At 41.2% G+C, this 20675-nt stretch overlaps 1 protein-coding gene and 1 long non-coding RNA gene across 3 annotated transcripts in view; one reads left to right on the top strand and one right to left on the bottom strand.

Annotated features, from left to right (window-relative positions):
• The window catches only part of LOC135236088 (uncharacterized), an 11231-nt gene extending 380 nt beyond the window's left edge, over nucleotides 1-10851 (top strand). Inside the window, exons 1-2 of the long non-coding RNA XR_010324511.1 lie at nucleotides 1-138; nucleotides 9496-10851. The exon at nucleotides 1-138 is cut by the window's left edge and continues 380 nt beyond it. This is a non-coding gene — a long non-coding RNA (uncharacterized LOC135236088). The remainder of the gene's footprint in view (nucleotides 139-9495) is intronic.
• A 124-nt stretch (nucleotides 10852-10975) lies between these two features.
• Nucleotides 10976-20173, bottom strand: LOC135236086 (aldo-keto reductase family 1 member B1-like). Of its 2 annotated transcripts, none has more exons than XM_064302267.1 (10): nucleotides 20014-20173; nucleotides 17380-17547; nucleotides 16723-16839; nucleotides 15541-15618; nucleotides 15221-15343; nucleotides 14410-14516; nucleotides 14239-14320; nucleotides 13114-13197; nucleotides 12689-12771; nucleotides 10976-12552 (listed from the first exon to the last, which is right to left on the bottom strand). In XM_064302267.1, exons 1-10 carry the CDS (start codon nucleotides 20077-20079, stop codon nucleotides 12510-12512), a joined length of 951 nt encoding a protein of 316 aa, XP_064158337.1. In that variant the 5' UTR covers nucleotides 20080-20173; the 3' UTR covers nucleotides 10976-12509. The 2 variants fall into 2 exon arrangements, with proteins under 2 accessions (XP_064158337.1, XP_064158338.1); XM_064302268.1 differs by having other exon boundaries at nucleotides 20007-20158.
• Between the last annotated feature and the right edge of the window lie 502 nt (nucleotides 20174-20675).

Genomic DNA, 20675 nt, shown 5'->3' with positions numbered 1-20675 from the left:
TTCCGGAAGCGGAATCGGACGTGTTTTCGCCATTGACTGGGCACCTGCCGATTTTTGGCCGCACTGGCTGCAACTGCTAGTCGGGCTTTGGCAAGTGGATTCGCTCGTCGGCTGCTGTGCTACCAGCGTTTCTAACCCGTGAGTAATCTCTGAAACTTTCTCCGTGTTGATTTTCTGCTTGGGGTTGTTGCTTTGTGTTAATTCATTTCTTAATGCGACGCCGCATCCAGTCTCTGGCAAATGAGTTATACCTGCTGTGTGTGATCTTATTGCTCTGGGTAGGTTACCATTTATTGTGTTCACTTTCGGCAGGACGCAGATTACATTTTTTATTTGGTAGTCTGCTAAATCATGATACTGCAACGCAGTTTGCGATTGGACTCCTACTGGCTCACATCCTCTCCATCGGTTCATGCTAGGCTACCTCTGTTTAGGATATGGTAGCAATCTTCTACATGTTTAAATGAAACGTGTAAACTCCAGAATACTTTCCTGCATCATCTAATACTGTGCACGTCTGTCTATATTTAACAAAATTACGAGGTTTGAACATAGCATGTTTGATTTCCCATTTTTGTTCTACCTCCAAATTTTGTGATTTTAAAAGATTTAGGCCTATTGTACAAGCTGAGTCCATTCCCAGTCCTTATGTCTCTAATAATGATACGCCTGGTGATAGGGTTAAAAGGACTAGGACCTAGACTCTTAATTGTTCTTTTACTTTTACTTTCTGGAAATATTAAAACTAATCCCGGGACTGGTACTGATCTCGGTAGTTTGTCAACACCTGATGATTTTAAGATAAAACATGGTCTTTTGCATATGAATATGAGATGTCTGATTCCTGAACTGGATCTTGTAAATGTCTGGGTCCATACTTCTGATGCTGATGTGTTGGGCCTGTCTGAATCCTGGTTTAACAAATCTATCCCAGATGGCGCTATTAGCCTAGACGGTTATAATGTTTTTAGATCAGGGAGGGAGGGTTGCTATATGTACCACCATCTAAATTTAATGTTATGGTGATAAAATCCATATCGATACTGAAGTAGCTCGAGTTTTTTGCTGGTAATGTTTATTTAACTAATGATTCTCAGTTTACACTATTAGGCTGTTATAAGACTCCCTCGGCTTCAAGAGATGCGATTTCGTCCTTGCGTGATTTATTGGCTGAGTTTAATGACAAGGCGTTTGTTTTAATGGGCGATTTAAATTGGGATTTGTTAACTCCTGATCCCTTCAAAGGTATTTGCAACTCTAAATCTCACTAAACTTGTCAGTTTCCCTATATGACCCAATACGAAATCCCTGTTTTTAACCTCTGCACTACTTGTAATGACTGTTACACTGCTTTCACTTTCTCCACGTGATGTCTGCAACTTGTTTGTCTACTGTCTTGTGTACCATTGTAACTTTGTGTTTTATGGCAGGTTCGTCTTGCAAAAGAGATTTCAATCTTAGTGGGTTTTTTTTCCTGGTTAAGTAAAGGTTAAATAAAATAAAATAAAATAAAAGGCGAGCGCAATCAACCACAGACCGCCCTGTTATCTGTGCCCCTCTGAGGGTTAGTGTTCATGCGAGATACAATTCACACCAAGAACGCTGAGTCCTGAGACACACAACACACTCTCCATATGATTCCCAGATTTTACCTGATGGCTTCAGCTTGGGATGTTTCAAGGTGTGATCCCTGCAAGAATACAAACTAAGATGTTTTCGCTGAAAAGTGTCCACCATTGGAAATAAACTTGGTACATTTTGGATAGAAACTGGCAGCAAAAATAAATAAATAAATTCTGCATTTACCAAGAACCTGTGTAAAATCTCACAGTCTTAATGCTTATAGTGTTATCAGGCCCACCTTCTGTGTTTTCCCACCTTCATGATGGCTACCGGTTCCACTGTTTGCACATCCATAATATCAAATGTGGGTGGAGCCACTGGGAAATGTGTGCAGGGCCCTGAAAGGGCGAATGAGGTTATGGTGAATGAGAGAACTGGGGCCAGCGGTACGCTGTGCCTTCTGCATGTGTCTTGCAGCTTGCTCATAAAACAGTTATGGATCTATTGGAATTTGATCTGAGGAGTTCACTGCTTTAGAGGGAAGGGAGGCTGAGCTCGAAGCCTGACTCACATTCGCACCATCTGTCTGTTCACACAGCATTGGTGACTGCTGACTTTTAAATGAATGCTGAGACCTCATTAAGATGACAGTTGTTCTCAGACAACTGCTCCTGATTAACAGGCCTGCCCTTGTCAGGATTCTTATTGATCTATTTGGGGTTAAAGGGGTAGCATGGTCATTTTATATCAAATAAAAGTCACATTAATGTCAAGTAAAATATATATATTTTTTAATAAAAAAAACATTATGGGCTAAATAATTTTACCATCTTATGCCCAATTTTACTTTCGCCTTAATTTGATTGGCCTAATCACATTTGTAAGCCCCTCCCATCACTGTGATGTGTTGTTAGATTTGGCTACCGTGGCGTTTGGTTCTGTAGTCAAGCTGGGTTGTGAAGTCATTGCATTGAAAGGCTACACTTATGCATAAACAGCTGGTGCAAGCAAACTGTAGACACCTGAGTGACCAGATGTGCCTCTCTTGTGTGATGAGGTGGGGAAAACCGTTCTGACAAAAACCCTCCCTGGATGATGCTGTTGTGCTGTGAGTTGAGCTTTGGTCAGTGAGACTCCCTGTCACAACAGATCCTGGTGATGGATTTGTTTACGCTAACATGTTGATAGCAACAAAGGAAATCAAGTGTTTTTTCATTTGAACCATGCTGTCATTAATTTATTAAATTAATTAAATAAAAATAAATTAAAATGTCATGTTAAACACAATTTAAATAGTAATGTATTGCATGCAAGAAAAAAACAATGAGCTGCAAATTAGCGGTTTTCATTTTAATTGCCATTGGTTCAAATCCTGTGAGTGTCATACACAGGGAAGGTCTCCTGATCCACTGTTTGAAGGTCACTGACTGCCTTTGCCTCAGAGTGCATTGTATCTGGAGAGGTCCCTGTGCACCCAGGGCATTAAAGATACACAATTACAGCGATGCACTTTTAATCCCTTTTTGCCTCTCGGTAACCCAAGACTGTTGTTCGAAACTCACTCATGGAAAAGTGAACCACGGTCTTTCCAAAGGCAGAATAGATATAATTGCTATTTGATCCTTTTTACGGATCGGCTGGCATTTGATATATTGCTCTTTTAACAATAGCACTGAATCTTTTACGGCTGCAGTAAATCAGGCCATCCACGGGCGGCTGCCGCTGAACGGCCTCCGAGCGCCGCGTCGCTCCTGATGATATTCGCCTGTGCTGCGTTTCACCTGCAGTAACGCGGCTGCCATCCGGAATAATAAAGGAGATGTATGACTCGGATTGATTGTTATTATGACTGTAAATATGCGAATGGACATTTGAATTTGATTGGAGGTTGAGCGGTGGTTTCGTGGTGATATTTGAATGAGGAGGATAAAATGATTCTGGGCACACCTGGCTCCAGACTAATGGCAGAAGATGGGAGAGAGTTATGTCTCCTCACCCTGAAATACCCGCTAATAACACTCTCCACCGCTGCCTGCTTTTGCTCAGGAAATTTATGTTTTTGTTTTTTTTTTTTTTTTTTTGCTGCGAACTGCCCAGATTTATCTGTGGAACCTCCAGGGTCTAAGGAAGCATTATGAAGTGTAATGAAAAATAAGGATCCGGTCTGTGAACTTTGACCTTCCCCTGGGGATTGAGCAGTCCATCGAGGGTGAGGGTATGTGTTGTATGCTGAGGTGAATCGAAGGTCAGGAAGGAGCATGGTACTCCAGGGATTTGGGTTTACAAACTAAAAGCATCTCTAATATGGTCCTGGGGAGAGGAGAGAAAACATTTAACTGAAAGCATGCGAGTACTAGTTTTTTTCTGTGCATATGTGTCCTGTGTATGCATACATGAATGCATATGCTTATGTGGATATGTATGGTGGCAATAAATGTGTAGGAACATAAATGCAGACGCGCACATTAAAAAAATATACATAATATCTTGTTTTGAAAAATGTATATAAAACTGAGTAATTTGACAACATTTTTGACAAGAATCTTGCTCTGGTAGTGTATTATTTATTGAAAAAGGTGAATTACTCAATTACAGTAGACTTTTACTGAGAATATTGCAGCAATCACTCAGACTCAGAGCTGCTGATTTTCACTACAATATCCACAAAACCTGCATTTTCTTACAGGATACAACATCTGAATAAAAACATAAATTAATACAGCTTGTTTCATTTGTGTGTGCTAAGATGGCCAATATTGTTTCTTGTAACTTGGCCTAATTCTGATATCAATACTTTTAATGGTGGGCCTAAATTTTGCGAGTCTGGATTGATTACTTATGGTCATTTTTGTACATTGAAAATCTTCAAATATCATTTCTTTTTGCAATGAGTAAATGATAATTGTAATTATCTTACTCAGATTTGAATGAACTGGAATCGGCTATTTGACATTTTTATACACTTAGTCTATGTGAGTCATTCTGGATTAAACTATCTACTAAATGCTGAAAAGTACATCCAAAATGTAACTTGCATTTTGACTGCAAGGAAATAGAAAATTCACTTGAAGGAAATGGAGTTTCCCCAGATAAAGTAATGTTATTAACGTGAAGTGTGCATGATGAAGCTCTCACCTCACACACTGCTGTCCTTCCACCCTTCAGCGCTGATGAGAAGCTGATGTATATGTCTGTAATCAAGACGGCTGCCGATGGTATCGCAATGTTCCCTCGGTGAGCACCTTTAGTTTCCCTGGTTACTGACTGCTTTCTCCTCCCAATTGAAGTCTTATAAAACGTACCCCTAGATGTATCTAGATTTCGGACCCTGTATTTACTTAAAAACACAGGCCCTTCTCTGAGATCTGCCGTCAGCTTTGACACCCATTCCCACAGATTGCTTGCAGGCTTGTGTGCAATTTTGAGCTCAGATGTTCATTATTTCTAATAGCCAGCCAGCTGTAGGACGAAGCTGCTGACTAACAATAGCAAGGCCAGCGCCATGGCTGTACGCTGGTGTCTGTGATGGAGGCTTCACGGCAACCATTCAGGGTTATAAGTAAGAACAGATACTGACTTCTAGAAAATGGAGGCGAAATGCGCACTTGCCATTTCTCATTTGGCTGGCCAGCATTTCATATTTCTTATCTTGTGAAAATCAAATTGCAATGTAATCAACAACAAAAAACAAAACAATTTTTGTGGTCTCTGTAACAACAGCACAGAATAAGAGATGACATGAATATGTGTGCTCTTTCTCATCATTTCCGTATCATTCTATGGGCTAAACCTACCCTCATCTCCTGCCATATCTGATAGGACATCAGACCTCTGTGAATACTACCTTTGCCGTTATTGCATGTGGATGAAATGCAGGTCATTCCTCTGTTGATTTGAAAGGAAATGAGAACAGACTGCAGTCCTCAGATCACTCTGATATACATCTGTATGCTATCACCTAAACTGTGCGGATTGAAGATTGACAGTCAGGCACTGCTAGATATGCCCTGCATTACCATGTCCTTCTGTAAATTCCTTCAAATTCCTTCATCTTTTTACCTCAGGTTTATTTTTTAATGTTCATTTTCAAGCTGGTCATGCTACAACAGAAGGCAAAGGCATTAATGTGATTTTCAAGAGTCTTCATCAGAACTCTCGAATTCTGACTTCCTGTGGTGAGTGACTCAGAGACTGATGGGAAATATTAATTGAGGTGACCATTTGTATCCAAGGGCTGCTGGGCAGGAGCGGTGTGTCTTCTGCAGCTGATTGCAGTCTTGCTGCTGCCCCCTCATCCCTAACTATTCCTGCCCTTTACCTGTGATGACTGAAATGCCACATCAGTGCCCTGACATTTTATCCCCCCCCACCAGTGTTTTTATTGCAGACCACCATCAAAGTAAACAAACCGCAAAATAACTCTTCCAAGCCACTAAGAAGTTGGCTTTTTCCAGCAGTACGTGGGGCATTTGTCCCAGATTCATCACTGCTGAGAGAACTTGTCATGGTAGCACGTCGCACATCAAAGCCCAGACAACCCTAATCTTTAATGCTGACTGTAGCTGGATAGACAAAGGTGAGGAAAAACACGTCAGTGGTTCAGCACAAATGCAGAGTTCGTCCAAGCTATTATTGGACCGGTTGGGAACTGTAACCTTTCCCACCCCAGAGACCTGTCCCAGCTCAGAGCTGTGGAACAACAATAACGAAGCATAGCATTCCTCACAAATGGCTCTACAGCAGTCTGCAGCAGGACCTCTTCCACAGCCTCAGCCCACCTGTAAATCCATCACTTAACCCTTCTGTTTGCTTCGGGTAAAACTGAGCCATATAGACATTTTCATAAAAGAGAAATGACACTTTTGAGAGAGAGCCTACATTTCATAACCAATGACTAAACCAGTGTACATTAGGTTCTTGTTTTGTGTTGCTGTTGATTGTTCATCATCTGTATTTGCTTTATTTATGTTCAAAGCAATACATATCAATAATCTACTGCATGAAAACCTTGTTTCATTTAATTTTTTCTAATAAACATGATTTATGCCCCCCATGCCTCCATTATAGTGGATTTTTTTACACAACTGCGTTATTACAAAAAATGAATGACAATTTCATTGTATTTAAATTTTATCTAGCCGAGGTAAATGGCAACTAATAACATATATATTGTTTATATTCAGAATTGTGATAAACATCATATTTATTGGAGTATTTTTGCATACATTTTATTTTTGCATTGCTTTGAAATCCCAGTATTGTCTTGGGTATATTTGAACCCAGGCTAACAGTTCCATAGGCGCCACTAAGTATACAGAACACAAGGTTTCGTGCAGGAACATAAACAACAGCACAGAATGGAGAGGTGTGCCGTGCCCACAATCCCTCTGCTGTTTCGGTCACATAATTACATCCATTATCACAAAAACCACAGGGGGAAAAAAAATCCGAATGAAAGGATTAGTGGCTTCAAAAAAGAGAGAGAACAGCTCCTTTCTCATTCTTAGACAAAAGGTTCCTGCGCTCTCTGCCTCCCCCAAGAGCAGGAGGGGCCCGAGCTTTCAGAACGTGGTGACGCAGAACATTACCTTCGTTTACAGCGAGGTAGATGATGACTTTGTTTCTGACAGGGTGACTGTGACAAGGCATCTGCCTGATGATCTCTGACAAATTCCAGAGTCCTTCCCTTCCGACGGCCTCTGCTGCGGGCACACGGGACCCCAGAAGGACCCGCAGCGTGGCCGGCGCGTGCCCGTGGTGTTTTGCGCTCAGGTACGGATCCTGCTTCCCGTGCTTCCCGTCCCCAGAGGGGAGCGCCCAGGTGGGGGTGCGGGCCGCGGGATGCACGTCGCTGGAGCAGCTGCTGCTGCTCTGACAGACAGGCTAATGCGGCTGACGAGCCCGAAACCACATCCCGTGGGCGGGTACACCGCACCGGGGCCCTCAGCCAAACCGAGGGGAGCAGAACTCAACCCAACAAGCAGACGGAACGGCTACGCGCCGACTGTCTGACAGCAGGGGTTGCCATTCCTGCCGCGGAATAATTAAGCAGCGCTTGTTGCTAATAAGAACGTAAAGCCCAAGGCAAAAAAAAAAAATTTCCACAACGAGACAAATGCTTGCCTCTGGCAGGAAATGGTATGTCTTTTTTAATCAGCGTGTGAGAGGATGGTGGCCACATTTATGAATAATCATCCAAAAATAGCCTCCCGTGTCAACCTTCCGAGTTCACTGGTTCACCAGTGACGGCGTGAGCAAAATGAAAGCCCTGCATTAGTAAACAGCCGGCGTTCCTCCCGTGGATAAAAATCATTGTTTTCCTGCCATGCGGCCTCAGTGTTGTGAGAACCACCTGCTTTCACCTTTTTACAGACGGCTCATAACTCACAGTTATTCACGGACAATGAAAATCTAAATTTAAATGTAAAACATCCTCATTGTGGATACTTCAATGCTGTCGTCCGGAGAAGGACCTTTAAATCCTTCAGACCCTTCACACACGTGTGCACACACGTACACATACCCCTCCCCTCATGATGGATGGCAGCTGACCGAGAGATGAATGATGCCGATTATGGAGGAGTCCCCCCCCTTTCTATTCCCTCACCCCTTCCTCCTCTTACTTGCTTATTTTTTTCTCTCTGTCCCCTTCTCTGTACCCAACCCTCTCCCAATCTCTCTCCTCTTTTCTTTCTATACCCCTCCTATTTCTCTTTCTCCCTACCCCCCGCCTCTCTCTCTCTCTCTCTCTTTCTCCCTCACAGCAGTGGTTTATTTTGGATGTATTGGTCTACACTAAACGCGTGTGCACTGCTGCCAAATGGCGGGGTCTGCTGGGGCTCAGCAGTTCAAAAGCATTTCAAAAAGCCACAATCCTGCAGCAGTGCCCCACATCCAATCCGCACGTGAACAAAGAGGACATCACCAGCTACACACTCCCTCTCTGCCTTTCTCATTCCAAGAGGATTTTCAGCTGAGCTGAGTGAGAGCTTAAGCTATCGGAATGAGATTTTGCCCCCCATTTCCAATACGTGATGGTCCAGTGCTGCCCATCACAGGGGACAGCATTATCATTACCCTGTTTTGAGGCACAAAGAGATGGAGATTTGTATTATGTGTTTTTAGGCTTCCCTGATTTTTTCCCCCCCAATTTTTAATTTTTAACTGTGCCTCACCACTGTGTTGGCTGCAGCTGTATAAGGAACACTGAAGTAGACGCACTCCTCTGACCCAATCACCCACACAGCGGTGCTGTATGGGGAGACCTGACTGACAGGAACCCTCAAAATATATGGTGTGGTTACAGTAATTGTGCAGGGATGGGTGGCCTGGGATGGTGAAAGATCCTTTCATGGGGCCCAAAATCCCTGGAGGCACCCCTGCACCCACAAATACGTTTGCTACACTGCAGGCTATACAGTGTGTAACACAGTCTATAGAAGAGCACTGAGGAAATAATGAATCAGTAACCCAGAACCCCTGTCCACACCCTACCCCAATTGGGTCCAGCCATTGGAGACCACTGGTCATGGCAGGCTAATGATATGATCGAGACTTGAACATGCCGCTTTAAGGGCCCAACCTAAGCTCACAATGACTGAGCCACTCAGTAGACAAGCCCCTTAGGAGCCCAGCCATTCAGGATGGAGTAAACTCTGCTCTCTGGGGGTGAGGGCTGATTCACTTCATCCTCCACACCTCATTTTGAGGCCCGCCATTGCTGGCCTTTCAGCTTTTGTGGATGAGATTAAGAGCTCCACACAAATAAACAAGGGATTTTACGCCTTTGAGTGGCTTTCCTACACGCTCACACACTCTGATAGCAGACAAACGAGCCACCAATGGCGATTCCTTTCTCATCCACTAATTTCCCAGTGTCTCGTTTTTCATGGAAATTAATGAAAGATTTTGGTGTTTTTTTTTTGACTCCAGGTGACAGCATGACCTCAGCCCAAGAGGAGAGGGTCCACAGCCAGCAGGCCGGCCTGGAAATGTCTTGTCTTTGAGTGCCTCTTGAAAAAACGTATCTGGTCCATAATGGAGGCTGTGCAGGTCTGCAAGCACAGAGTGGACATGCCCCCACATAATGGAGCCACTTTAAAGTGCAGCGACATCCTGCCAGCACACTGCACTTCCAGCCGTTCTTTATTCCTCCTGGGCTATAGGAGGCAGTTGTTCAGTGGGCGTGAAAAGAGGCAGTGGCAGTTGGGTTTTCTTTTTTTAAAATCTGAGAAAGAAAAAATGTTGCGCTCTGCAGGGTTTTAACAATGGCTATAAAGTGCGGTACATTGGATTGCTCAGAAAGCCAATATATACTGTAAATTTAAATCTCTTCCCCGGTTGGAAATTGCTCCTAAAGTAAAGATTAGATTCATACCGACTTGCGTTCATTCACACAATACAGCAAGATATCTCAACTGTGCTGTGAAGAAAAAAACAATTGAACAAGCATTATATAAAGCATGGTTTCCCTCTTTTTTGTGGAATATCTGAAATATCCTATGTCAATCAGTTAACTTAAGAAAAGAGACAAGGATGGGCATGTAACCATTCTTGATGAAGTGTAGCCCTGGCTGATATTATGTCAAGTCAATTAAAATCACTGTAAATAGTTAAAATAATGTCCGTCACACTCGCTCATGGACAGCAATATCTAGCTTGTTGACGGACAGATTGCACTTGATTGGTAAAGTTAAGTAACTCTACCTATGAGATCATTTATTTCTGGCTTATGGGGAGGTACTAAGGGTAAAGCTCTGGCGGTTTTCGGTAGAAATCATTATTAAGTGCTGGACACCGACGGGAGAAAGGTAGCCTATGCATGCTGTTTAATTAACATCTTTATAGGTCTATGATAAGTTTGACCAATGCAAGACTAAGTTAACAAACTATATCAAAGTATAATGATGCATTTTCCTTAAAGTTGTGTTTAACAGAACTGCATGAACTTAGCTAAACCTTGGCTAACAGTAGAGTACCACAGATGGTAGTTGGCAGCATTGCTACAGCCACATACAGACGGGCGAATTTAAGGAAAAACCAAAATAAAGTGTCTTAGGGAGCTGCCAGAACAGATTTTTTTTTTTTTGCTTTTTGGGTTAGAGGGTTTCTTGGTGTCTAAATGTTTTGCCACAACTAGGAACTACTTGGGCCTATTTTGGATGTCAGTGCCATAGTAATGGCAAATGAGTGAACCTTATAGCTAATGGCACCAATCTGTATTATGCAATGTTGTCACAAGTAACTAACATCTATTTCTGTTGTTAACCAAAAAGCTCCTTATCACTACTGGTTCGAAGCAAGGCATTTTCTTGGATTGAAAAGGTATTACAAAGAAAAAACTCACGCATCGACCATGAATATGCAAATCGATGCATTTACAGCGTCAAGGAATCACAGAAGCCCAAGAAAATATAGTTCAGACATTTTTATTAACATAGTTTATGGAAGATCTGAGGAATGTTTTTTAAAGGCCTATATGTGACAGGTGCTGGTGTTTTGGTCCTCAAGTAGAGCAAGGTCATTTTTCAGTTTTTTGCAGATTATGAAAGTGCATATTATAAGCTTTCAAATGATGTGTCATACATTTGAAATCTGAAAATAGTTGAAGAAGATATGCTTATTTGAATGTTGGTACTCCTAAAATCAAGTAGCAGAGAAAATCCCCTTGAAAGATCTTGAACTTTTCACACTTCTCACAGGGAGATAATGGGTGGGAACAATAACTAGTTAACTCCACCCCAACCACTCCCCCACTCCCCCCAGTACCTGTCAATCCTTGCCCATTTAGAGTTACCCTATTTAAAGTGTTATAACTCCAGATGTAAACACCACAGACTAGAAAAATGTCTTAAATGAAGCAATATATTTGTACCATTTGCAATACTAGCTTAGATTACTTTATATTCATAATTTTGTAAGAAATAAAGTGCCACAAATGCAATGGTCAAGGCAAAAAATCTAAAATGAATTTGCTCCTTTTTTAGTTCGCAATGAAATACTGGGAGATTGTGGGTTAAAGTATACATGTCCTGGATCAAAAACTTCTTGACCACAAGTTCGTAAAATCTAAGGGTGGATATGTAGAACTACTAAAGATCTATGAAGCAAAAACTAAGCAGTGTACCCAGCATCTCCAAATCTACCCAAAATGTCTAAATTATTAACAGTGGTCTAAAATAGCTAAGGGTCCAGAAACAAGGGTCCGTTAGGTGCAACGTCTTTTAATGCTCCCATAGAGTGAATGCCATGGTAAGAAAATGTTCGGTTACGCTGACCTATAAAACGCTATTCCAAAAGCAAAATTAGACATGTTATACATCGTTAGAAAGCTTATACTCTCACCTACTGATTGAGCATCCGCCATTGTAGCAACCTCACACAGTAAACAAACATAGGCTACTACCACGCGGCTTTATTTATGGGCGGTGGCTTGACCGAAACTAAGTTACAATAGCCAACGAACCCAAACATGCTAATTAAACTGCACCCCCAAACCCAGCTGTAAGAATCACTAAAACAAGCCGACTTTGCTGACAAATTATGAGTATTTAGTGATCCTAAAAATGTTGTTTATTCTATTGAGTGACTTCTTCAACACTTTAACTTTCGTAATATGGAGAAAAAAAAAGGAAAACGGTAAAAAAAATTTTTTTAAAAAAACCTTTTTTGCCTCCTAGCACGATTTCAAGATTTGCGACTTGCGGACCTTTCCTCCAGCACCCGTCACATATTCATGCATGGGATATGAGTAAATAAATGTAAATATAAATGTAAACGCTAAAATATGTTGGTGGAAACAAAGTTTAGCCAGCTTTTGAACAGTTTGAAGTAATCATTCCAGTACACTCGACGCTATGTGAATCAAGCACTGATGCAGAGTGGAGATGGCAGTGAGATCAGCACAATGGTATGGATCCGTCCTCCTTAAGTGGCAGACAGAGAGCTCAGTACTCAGCTTTGAATGGGTAGTCTTTATGGTCTACCCCCCTGAAACAAAAAGAATACACATCAGGTGGGGAGTAGAAAAATTTGAGGGGCCGCAGGGTTTCTGAGCATATATGGTTAAATATAGATGTAAATTGAGAGGTGAGCATTGGCGCGATCCACTGAAATCCATGCTCACCAGCTGATGGTAAAGGCTCTCCAGTTTCTGTTGAAGCTCATTAGAGTAGCCATGTCTTCCTCGCTGAGCTCAAAGTCAAAGATCTGCAAACGTAATGTAATATAATGAGTAGGGAACTGAGCTTGTAACCCAAAGGTTGCAGGTTCAATTCCCAGGTAGGACCCTGCTGTTGTACCCTTGAGCAAGGTACATAAGCTGAATTGCTTCAAGATATACCCAGCTGTAAAAATGGACACTACGTAAAAATGAAGAAAGTTGTTTCAGTCACTCTGAATAAGAGTGTCTGCTACATGTCAGTAATGCCAGTAAAACCTTTCCTCCACATAACTGGAAGAAATTCTGGTAAAGGATTTCCTGACTCATGCACCCCCCACCCTGCCTGGAATGCCGGTCTCCTGCACTTGGGTCTGAGGTAAAGTTGTTACCTGGAAGTTCTCCTTAATGCGGTGAGGCGTGGCGGACTTGGGAATAACGACCACGTTCCTCTGGACATGGAACCGGATCAGGACCTGTTTTCAGGAACAACCACAGTAGAAAACCATGGATCACATTTATGTACTTAAAACCTGCAGCACAAATTGAGGACTGCCTGAAATTAATGTCTTACTTAACAAGGCTACAGCTGATTACACAATCAGCCAATGGTACTGCCTACTACTCACATTTTGTGTATGAGGCAGAGCTTAACATGTGCAGCTTAAAATTTTTTTTAAAAACTCATGTTTAGTGCATTGAATACACAGTAAAATGTCCAGTGTTAACGTTTACAGAGTTTATATGCATCCCCTCAAAATGTGTATACAGTATTCCAGCTGTGCTGGCAATTACTCACGCCTGCTCTTTAGAGGTAGAGAAATTTCACGCAAAAATCGACCCTTGTTAATTGTGCAAACTTTTGTGAATTCAACGGAATACATTATCAGCCACACTTCTTATTACTCTGCCTGTTATTTTCACGATCCTCCCTTAAATGCATATGCATTAAGGAGAGAAGTGCTCTTAGTGATGACTCTCGTAAATCGCACTCGTACTGCACTTCGAATCCGTGTGCCGCTCTGATACGAGATGTGCGTTTCCTGGGCAGAATGCATCATATCTGCATCTGAAAACAGTCGTAAAAGGCTTAGCAAACCTGGCCCCATGTGACTAAACTGACCACCGTTTCCAACCTGGGCATGTAATTCAAACAATTAGATTTTGGGTCAGAGGTGAGATTCCTGACCCTTTTTGCATACCACACACACTGATTAGATTAGGAAGAACACAAGATTTTGCGTACAGTTTATCTTAAGCCAATTTTGGTATTTGCCATAGCACTTGCTACTGGCACGTTCTTCTTTGATTTAGCTAAGCACTAATCTACTTTTAGACAAGAGCAACTGGTAAATTAATGTACACTGAGGTCCAGTTGTATACAGAGTTTTAATTATTCTGTATAATATTATTAAATAATAATATTCCCTTGGACAGGCTCTTACTGTAAATTCCCACAGTCTGTGAGCACTGTGTATTAGTTCACCCCAGCAGTACATCATTAACATTTACTCTACCTGTGCTGTGGTCCTCCTGTACTTGTCAGCTATGGCCTTGATCTTTGGGTCCTCCAGCAGAGATGGCTCTCCAGCAACTGCACTGCAGAAACAGAAAGGATGCCGTGTCATTTAAATATTTACCCCGAAGGCTGAGCTCGGGACAGGTGTGTCCCCAGAACATGTGCTCACAAAGGTCTGTCCGGGGAGCCCAGGGGGCTGTACGCGGTCACAGTGATGCCTTTGGAGTGACAGTAGCTGATCAGCTTCTCCTGGGTCAGGAAAGGGTGGCACTCAATCTGAAGGGGAACACGTAGCATGAGGTGAGCTCCGCTCTGTCACTACATACACTACACTACACAAAGGTCATTGAGCTACTGCTACTGGGGGACTGGCATCATTAGCAAACACCAAAAGAAAACGCATATAAACAAATATCAAGCAGTGAGAAGTAGTTTTTATTTTATTTTTATAACAATGGTAATTTAAAGAATTGGCAATAAAAAGAAACCAGAACCGACCAGGGCCATGTAACAGTATATCCATGTCATTTTCCTGTATGGTTTCTCACTCTCAGATTCAAATTTAATAGTCAAATCAGCTTTAGTGGTATGGCAGATTCCTTACATTTTTTAAAATGTTGAATTTGTATTTTATTTTATTTCTTTTACAGTGTAGGAGAAAGTGCATTCACCTCTTGCACTCGCATGCATAAATCTTAGTGGGAGTAAGTTGAAAAGAATGCAGGAGAATTGTTATTGTTTAAGAAAAATCGACAGTCCCAAGAGATCATTGGAATAATGATATATTATTCCATTACAGCACTGCCCCTGGGAAACAGGCGGCAGAATGACAGGTGGCAGATTTCTTATGCAGATAATACCACTGAGGGCCTGGGCTTAAACTGAGCGGACCTACAGACCAATAGAAAGCTGTGAAAATCAGTTTGTGTCCAGCCTGAGGAAATTCTTCCTGTCTGTACCCTTTTCACTTCAGACTCTACCTGGTTATTGGCAGGCTTGTATTTGAGGCCTGGTTTGTTCAGTATGGCCTCAATCTGTTCATGGTTGAAGTTCGAGACTCCAATGGCTTTGACCATCCCTGCATCTACCAGCTCTTCCATACCCTATAGAACAACAGCATTTATCGTTGATGTCATGCACTGCATTTGAATAAGTTTCATTGTTTCAACATCAGAGACGCCAAACATTCAGATTTATAACACATTATTTATATAAAATTAACTTGACCAAATCTTTTATATATATGACATGTTTTATTTTAATCAAAAACAAGATGACAGTGAAGGGTGAATTATTTTACCTCCCAGGTGTCTAAAAAGTTGGTGTCGTCACATAGCATTTTTTCGTTCTCATCCTGAGGAAACAGGTCATCTCCAGCCTGCAGTGACAAATTAGTTCATCAATTTTAATACATTTTTCCCATGATAATATTTTCAAAGAGAGTATGTCCTTTGGAAGGAAGCTTCAGAAGACACATGCTTGTTTGCTTGTTTGTCTCCCAAAATGGAGGACAAGATTGCAGTAATGGGTTGGGCTTACGAATGTAATGGGGGAATTGTACATTTGTTGAGGTAAAATTAAAACAAATGTGTAAAGTGTTGTTTATTTAAGAGACATTTACAGCTAGCTACCCTCATTGAAGCCAGACGATGACCACGGGGAAGTACTGGTGCTGGGAGATCAAGGCAGATCTCCCCTCAGGGAAGTTCAACACTGCTATCTAAGGGCCCAACGCTGTGTGTGCATTTGGATTTTTAGATTCCTTATACTTCCATGATTTATTTCAATATTAGGAGTTTTAGACTGATCCTCCTTTGTCACATTCCATTCCTACCCAGAATGTTCTACCCCCTCAAAATAGACAAACATTTATTTTCAAACCCACAGGATTATACACAAACCTCTTCCACTGCCCTGTCATCTATCGCTTACATAATCTGAATACTAATGTATCTGAAGCATTTCCCCCATAAAACCCACTCCTGCCTAAACATGTTGCTTTCCATTCCGTGTGACTGTTCTAATGCATGCTGGGCCTCTGCCATCACTTTCACCATTCCGTTTAAGCATTACGGTACAATGAGACGTATTCATATAAATGTGTCGCACAGTGTTTCACTTAAAAGCATGAGGGCTGTATTTCTCATAGGGTCAAGTATTGGAGAATTTCAATTGGAAATGCCTATCTCAAGTGCTTGGAAATTAAAGTTACAATTTGTATTACTTCTTGCAAAACATATTAAAACCCTCAATCTGATTGCTTACAGCAAGCTTTACATATAATACAGCAGTCTGAATCATTGACTCAACTGGAGATCCATCTGTAGGAGATCATGAATTGCAATGAATAATAAGATAATGAATGATTATCCACGGGTTTACTAGAAAAGGTTTACAGAAGCTAGGCAGACTTTCCTCACTTCAGCGTGGCCAGGCTCACAGAGCCATGATGTCATTAGCTGACCGGCAGTATTACGATTACCTTTAAGCCGATGGGGCAGTGTATGAGGTAAAGGTCCAGGTAGTCCAACTTCAGGTCATTCAGGGTCTTCTGACAGGCAGCCTTCACCATGGACTTTTCATGGAAGGTGCACCACAGCTGTGTAGAAGAACAGGGCTATGACCATTAATTTAGCCTCGTTAACTGACATATGCAGAAGAAAACAGAATAGAGCAGAAGACTCATCAAAGTGAAAATATATATTTTCCTGTTAACAATACTGTTTTGATATTTTAAATTAGAACATTGGGGTTAATTTATTTTGCTTAGCAGATGCACTTATCCAGAGACACTTACATAGCTGATGTTTCTTTCTGCATACCATACAATTAACAGCGAGATAATTTATTACGCAAATCAGTTTAAGCATCTTGCCTGAGTGCAACAGCAATGCCCCGCCTGGTATTTTAACTTCTTACAGGGATTGTGCCATAATTACAATTTACAGCTGCCTGGTAATGGTTGCATTTCATTAATTGGTTTACACTTTCAGAAAACTCAAAACATTGTCTGGCTTACACATGCTCAGCAATACCTTGACCATTGTAATTAAAACTTTATAATGAACTATGTCTTGGATAGATCCAAAGTCCATACCGGCAAGGGTAGAACTGTGACATCTCTATCTTAGATGTTTACCTTACTGACAATGAAGAGGTCTTCCCTTTTCACCACCCCTTTCTTTATCATGGCACAGATGGCATCCCCAACCTCAGCCTCATTCTGGTAGATAAAGGCCCCATCAATGTGACGGTACCCAGTCTCAATGGCTACTTTCATTGCTTCAGACACCAGTCCAGGAGAGGCCTTTAAACACAGACGGAGGGAGAGAAAATGAAAGAAAAATATTTCTCTGTAGTTCTATTCCTGTAGTCTTCTGTGGACATTAATCGCAGACACATCCATGCCTGCCTCCTGGAGAGTGTTTCTGATCTGTCGGACAGGTGTTTGGGGGTTTTTCTTCAGTATGGTGAGAATTCTTCGGTCATCAATTGTAGAGGACTGGACTTCCAGGCCCTTTGCAATTACTGAGCTCACCAGTGCTCTCTTTCTTTTTAATGATGTTCCGAACAGTTGATTTTAGTAAGCCTATGGTTTGGTCTATGTCTCTGACTGTTTTTTCTTATTTCTCAGCCTCATAATGGCTTCCTTGACCTTGACCAATGACACAACTGGTCCTTGTGTTGACAAACACCAATAACACACTTCAAAAGCAATCAAAAACCTTGAATCAAGGATAGATACTGAAAGCTGTCTTACACCTGCAGTATAAGAGGAAGCAGCTGAGCACACCTGAATCAGAAACACCTGTGAAGCCATTTGTCCCAAAACATTATGGAGGGCGGTGCATATCAAGATGTTACCGTGGGTGTAACAAATCACCTTTGTTCAAAAAATACAATATAGATATTTACACTATTTTTGCACAATTAAAAGACTTATTGATATGTTATCATTCCATTGATAAAATTATTTTGGTCCAGAGCTTCCTTGGGTTCAAAACTGTCTATTCAACCAAAAAGAAGCTGATGTGTTTCAGACACCGAGTCCTTCATCAGAGCACTGAGGAAGAGAGTTCAACACTCTTCCTCAAGTGCACAGTAACAGGCACTTGAAAATGCAAAGTTCTGAAGCATGCAACTCCCGACCCAAATGATGTAGAGCAGGTGTGCAAAACTCTAGTCCTGGAGGGCTGGTCTGCGTGCAGGTTTTTGATCCATTCAATTACCTTAATTTTAGTTTTCTGACAGCTCTATAAACTACGCTGGTTCACTCCTGTACATGACATGCACAGTAAAATATTTAGGGTACACACGCAGTTTGTAACTTGGTATATATAAATTGCTTGTCACACAAAGGCAACTTTACAGTACTGGCCAAATCATAACACATGGTGGTGCTATAAAGTTCAAAATATGAAACATTTTCAAAAATTCACAAAGTCAGTTTTTAATTTATTTTTTCATTTTTATATAGAGATCTTTAACTTACTGCAGTGATCAATACCTAGGAACATATCTATGGGTCCTATGGGGTGCTCCAATCATTAATTGGCCACCCTTCTAGGATGGTTTATTTTTTCCACATTTTCTTCTGCTAGTTTTGGACACAAATTGCTGTCATATCAACAGGGACTGACAATAAAGTAATGCTTTACATTTTCTGTAATGAAAACTATGTAATGGAACCATTAAACTATGTCAGGAAACCACTGAACATTTCACATCACTACAAAAGTCAAAACTGTAAAATACTGATGTCTTTTTTTTTCTTTTTTTTTTGCTATATATGGCATTTTGCTTGTGCGCCTTCATTGCGATATTTGAATGATTATATTCAATCAAAAGTCACCACTGTTAACTATAACAATTAACGTCTGGATAGAAGTGTATTTTGACCAAATTATTTATATAGTTTTATATGTCATTCTAATGCCGGTAAAGAAAATTATTTTGGTAATCACAGCATTTACGTCAGAGTTAAGACTGAAATCAAGTTGAATGCTGAATAGCCTACAGCATTTAGTATGGTAGGCTAAGACCAGGAAACGTTTGATTCTGTAGCAGTTTAGAAGAAAGTTTACCAAGAATGTTTATATAAGTGGTCTTCTTTATAGGCTGTGTGTGGCACAAGTTGTACAAGTATAGATGTTTCAGGAATTTGTTTTTATTGCCCGGGTCAAATATGATCGATAAAACTTCCATATTCCGCTTTCGCAGTGCCTACAACTTCAAATATCAGCATGTGCACAGCGGCGAGGAAAACACTAAATTTCGGGACTAGCAGACTGGCTGGGGATGACGGAATTCCACTTGCATGCTGAAATCATCACTTTACCAAACTTAAAATGCAGCTAAACCACGTTACTACGATACTTTATAAACCCGTCTTTGAGTGTTACAATGATTACGTCTTTTTGTAAGCCAACTCTCGTTTCTTCCGCCACGGGTTCCCTCGGCAAATTTCCAATTCATTTTCCCCATAGGAATTTCGTTTTCTGTCGAAAATAAGGTCTGACCCAAACTGTCAGAATCGCTCACACTCTGAGAAAAATCATCTGTCGTTCAGCTAGTGAATCTCATGGTAAAATTAACATAAAACATTGGTGAAAACAAATGTAACTCTATTTAGCACACAAACATTAAGGGAAAGTAAACCCAACAGTAATGGAAGTATCAACAGCTGTAAGAAGCATAAACAGTGGCATGCCGCTGGGATAAATGAATCCAAACTGGAATAAAACCAGTTCTGTGAATACAACCTACCCCTTACCCTCCATGTTCCCAGGCCCACGACAGGCATGGCTGCATTGGTGTTTAATTTAACGTAAGTCTCCATAGTTTATGACGACGAGCAACAATATCTGTGGTTCTGTGTTTTCAGTTTTCTCTCGGGGCTCAAATGTCAGCATTTACCGCATCTGAACGAATGCGAAGTTAGATTATAGGGTGGAGTGGAACTCAATCGTTTCATTGGTTAGCCTGCATCTGTTTTTTTGTTTTTTTCTTCGTTTCCGCAACGTGACACTTACTGCACTGTGCGACAGTCCACTCTGAGACAGGAAAAGGCATCGGAAAAGCCAGATTTTTATTCAATTTTTCGGTCTATTTCAGACAAATGATTGCGATTCCGACCGTCTGCTAATAATTCGTGCACGATACGCAGCAGGTGTATTTTTACCGGCATTCATGGATCCTGACACCTGTCCAAAACCCAACTTCACCAGCGATGGTGCCGTGGAACAGTGTTGCTTTCCTGCCAAATTTGAGTTCAGCCTGCTGCGCATTCCGTGACCATGGACCCTAATTTAAGCCATATGCCTTATAAGCAATTTTTGAAGAGGGTCTTCTAAAAAAATTTAATAACAAGCATTGTTATTTTTGTATTCCATGGTTCTATCATGCAGAGGTGGTAATTGGTATTTCTTTAATGTA

This window comes from Anguilla rostrata, chromosome 12, assembly GCF_018555375.3.
Source record: "Anguilla rostrata isolate EN2019 chromosome 12, ASM1855537v3, whole genome shotgun sequence".
NCBI classification, from domain to species: Eukaryota; Metazoa; Chordata; class Actinopteri; order Anguilliformes; family Anguillidae; genus Anguilla; species Anguilla rostrata.
This window is presented reverse-complemented; position numbering and strand designations above follow the sequence as displayed.

What these genes read in the sequence shown, in the direction of transcription:
- LOC135236086 (XM_064302267.1), bottom strand. Translation starts at nt 20,079, where the DNA reads ATGGAGACTTACGTTAAATTAAACACCAATGCAGCCATGCCTGTCGTG. An exon ending in ACCTCTTCATTGTCAGTAAG is followed by an intron (nt 16,840 to 17,379) that starts GTAAACATCTAA and finishes TCTTCTACACAG; the next exon opens with CTGTGGTGCACCTTCCATGA. An exon ending in ACAAGCCTGCCAATAACCAG is followed by an intron (nt 14,517 to 15,220) that starts GTAGAGTCTGAA and finishes GTTCCCCTTCAG; the next exon opens with ATTGAGTGCCACCCTTTCCT.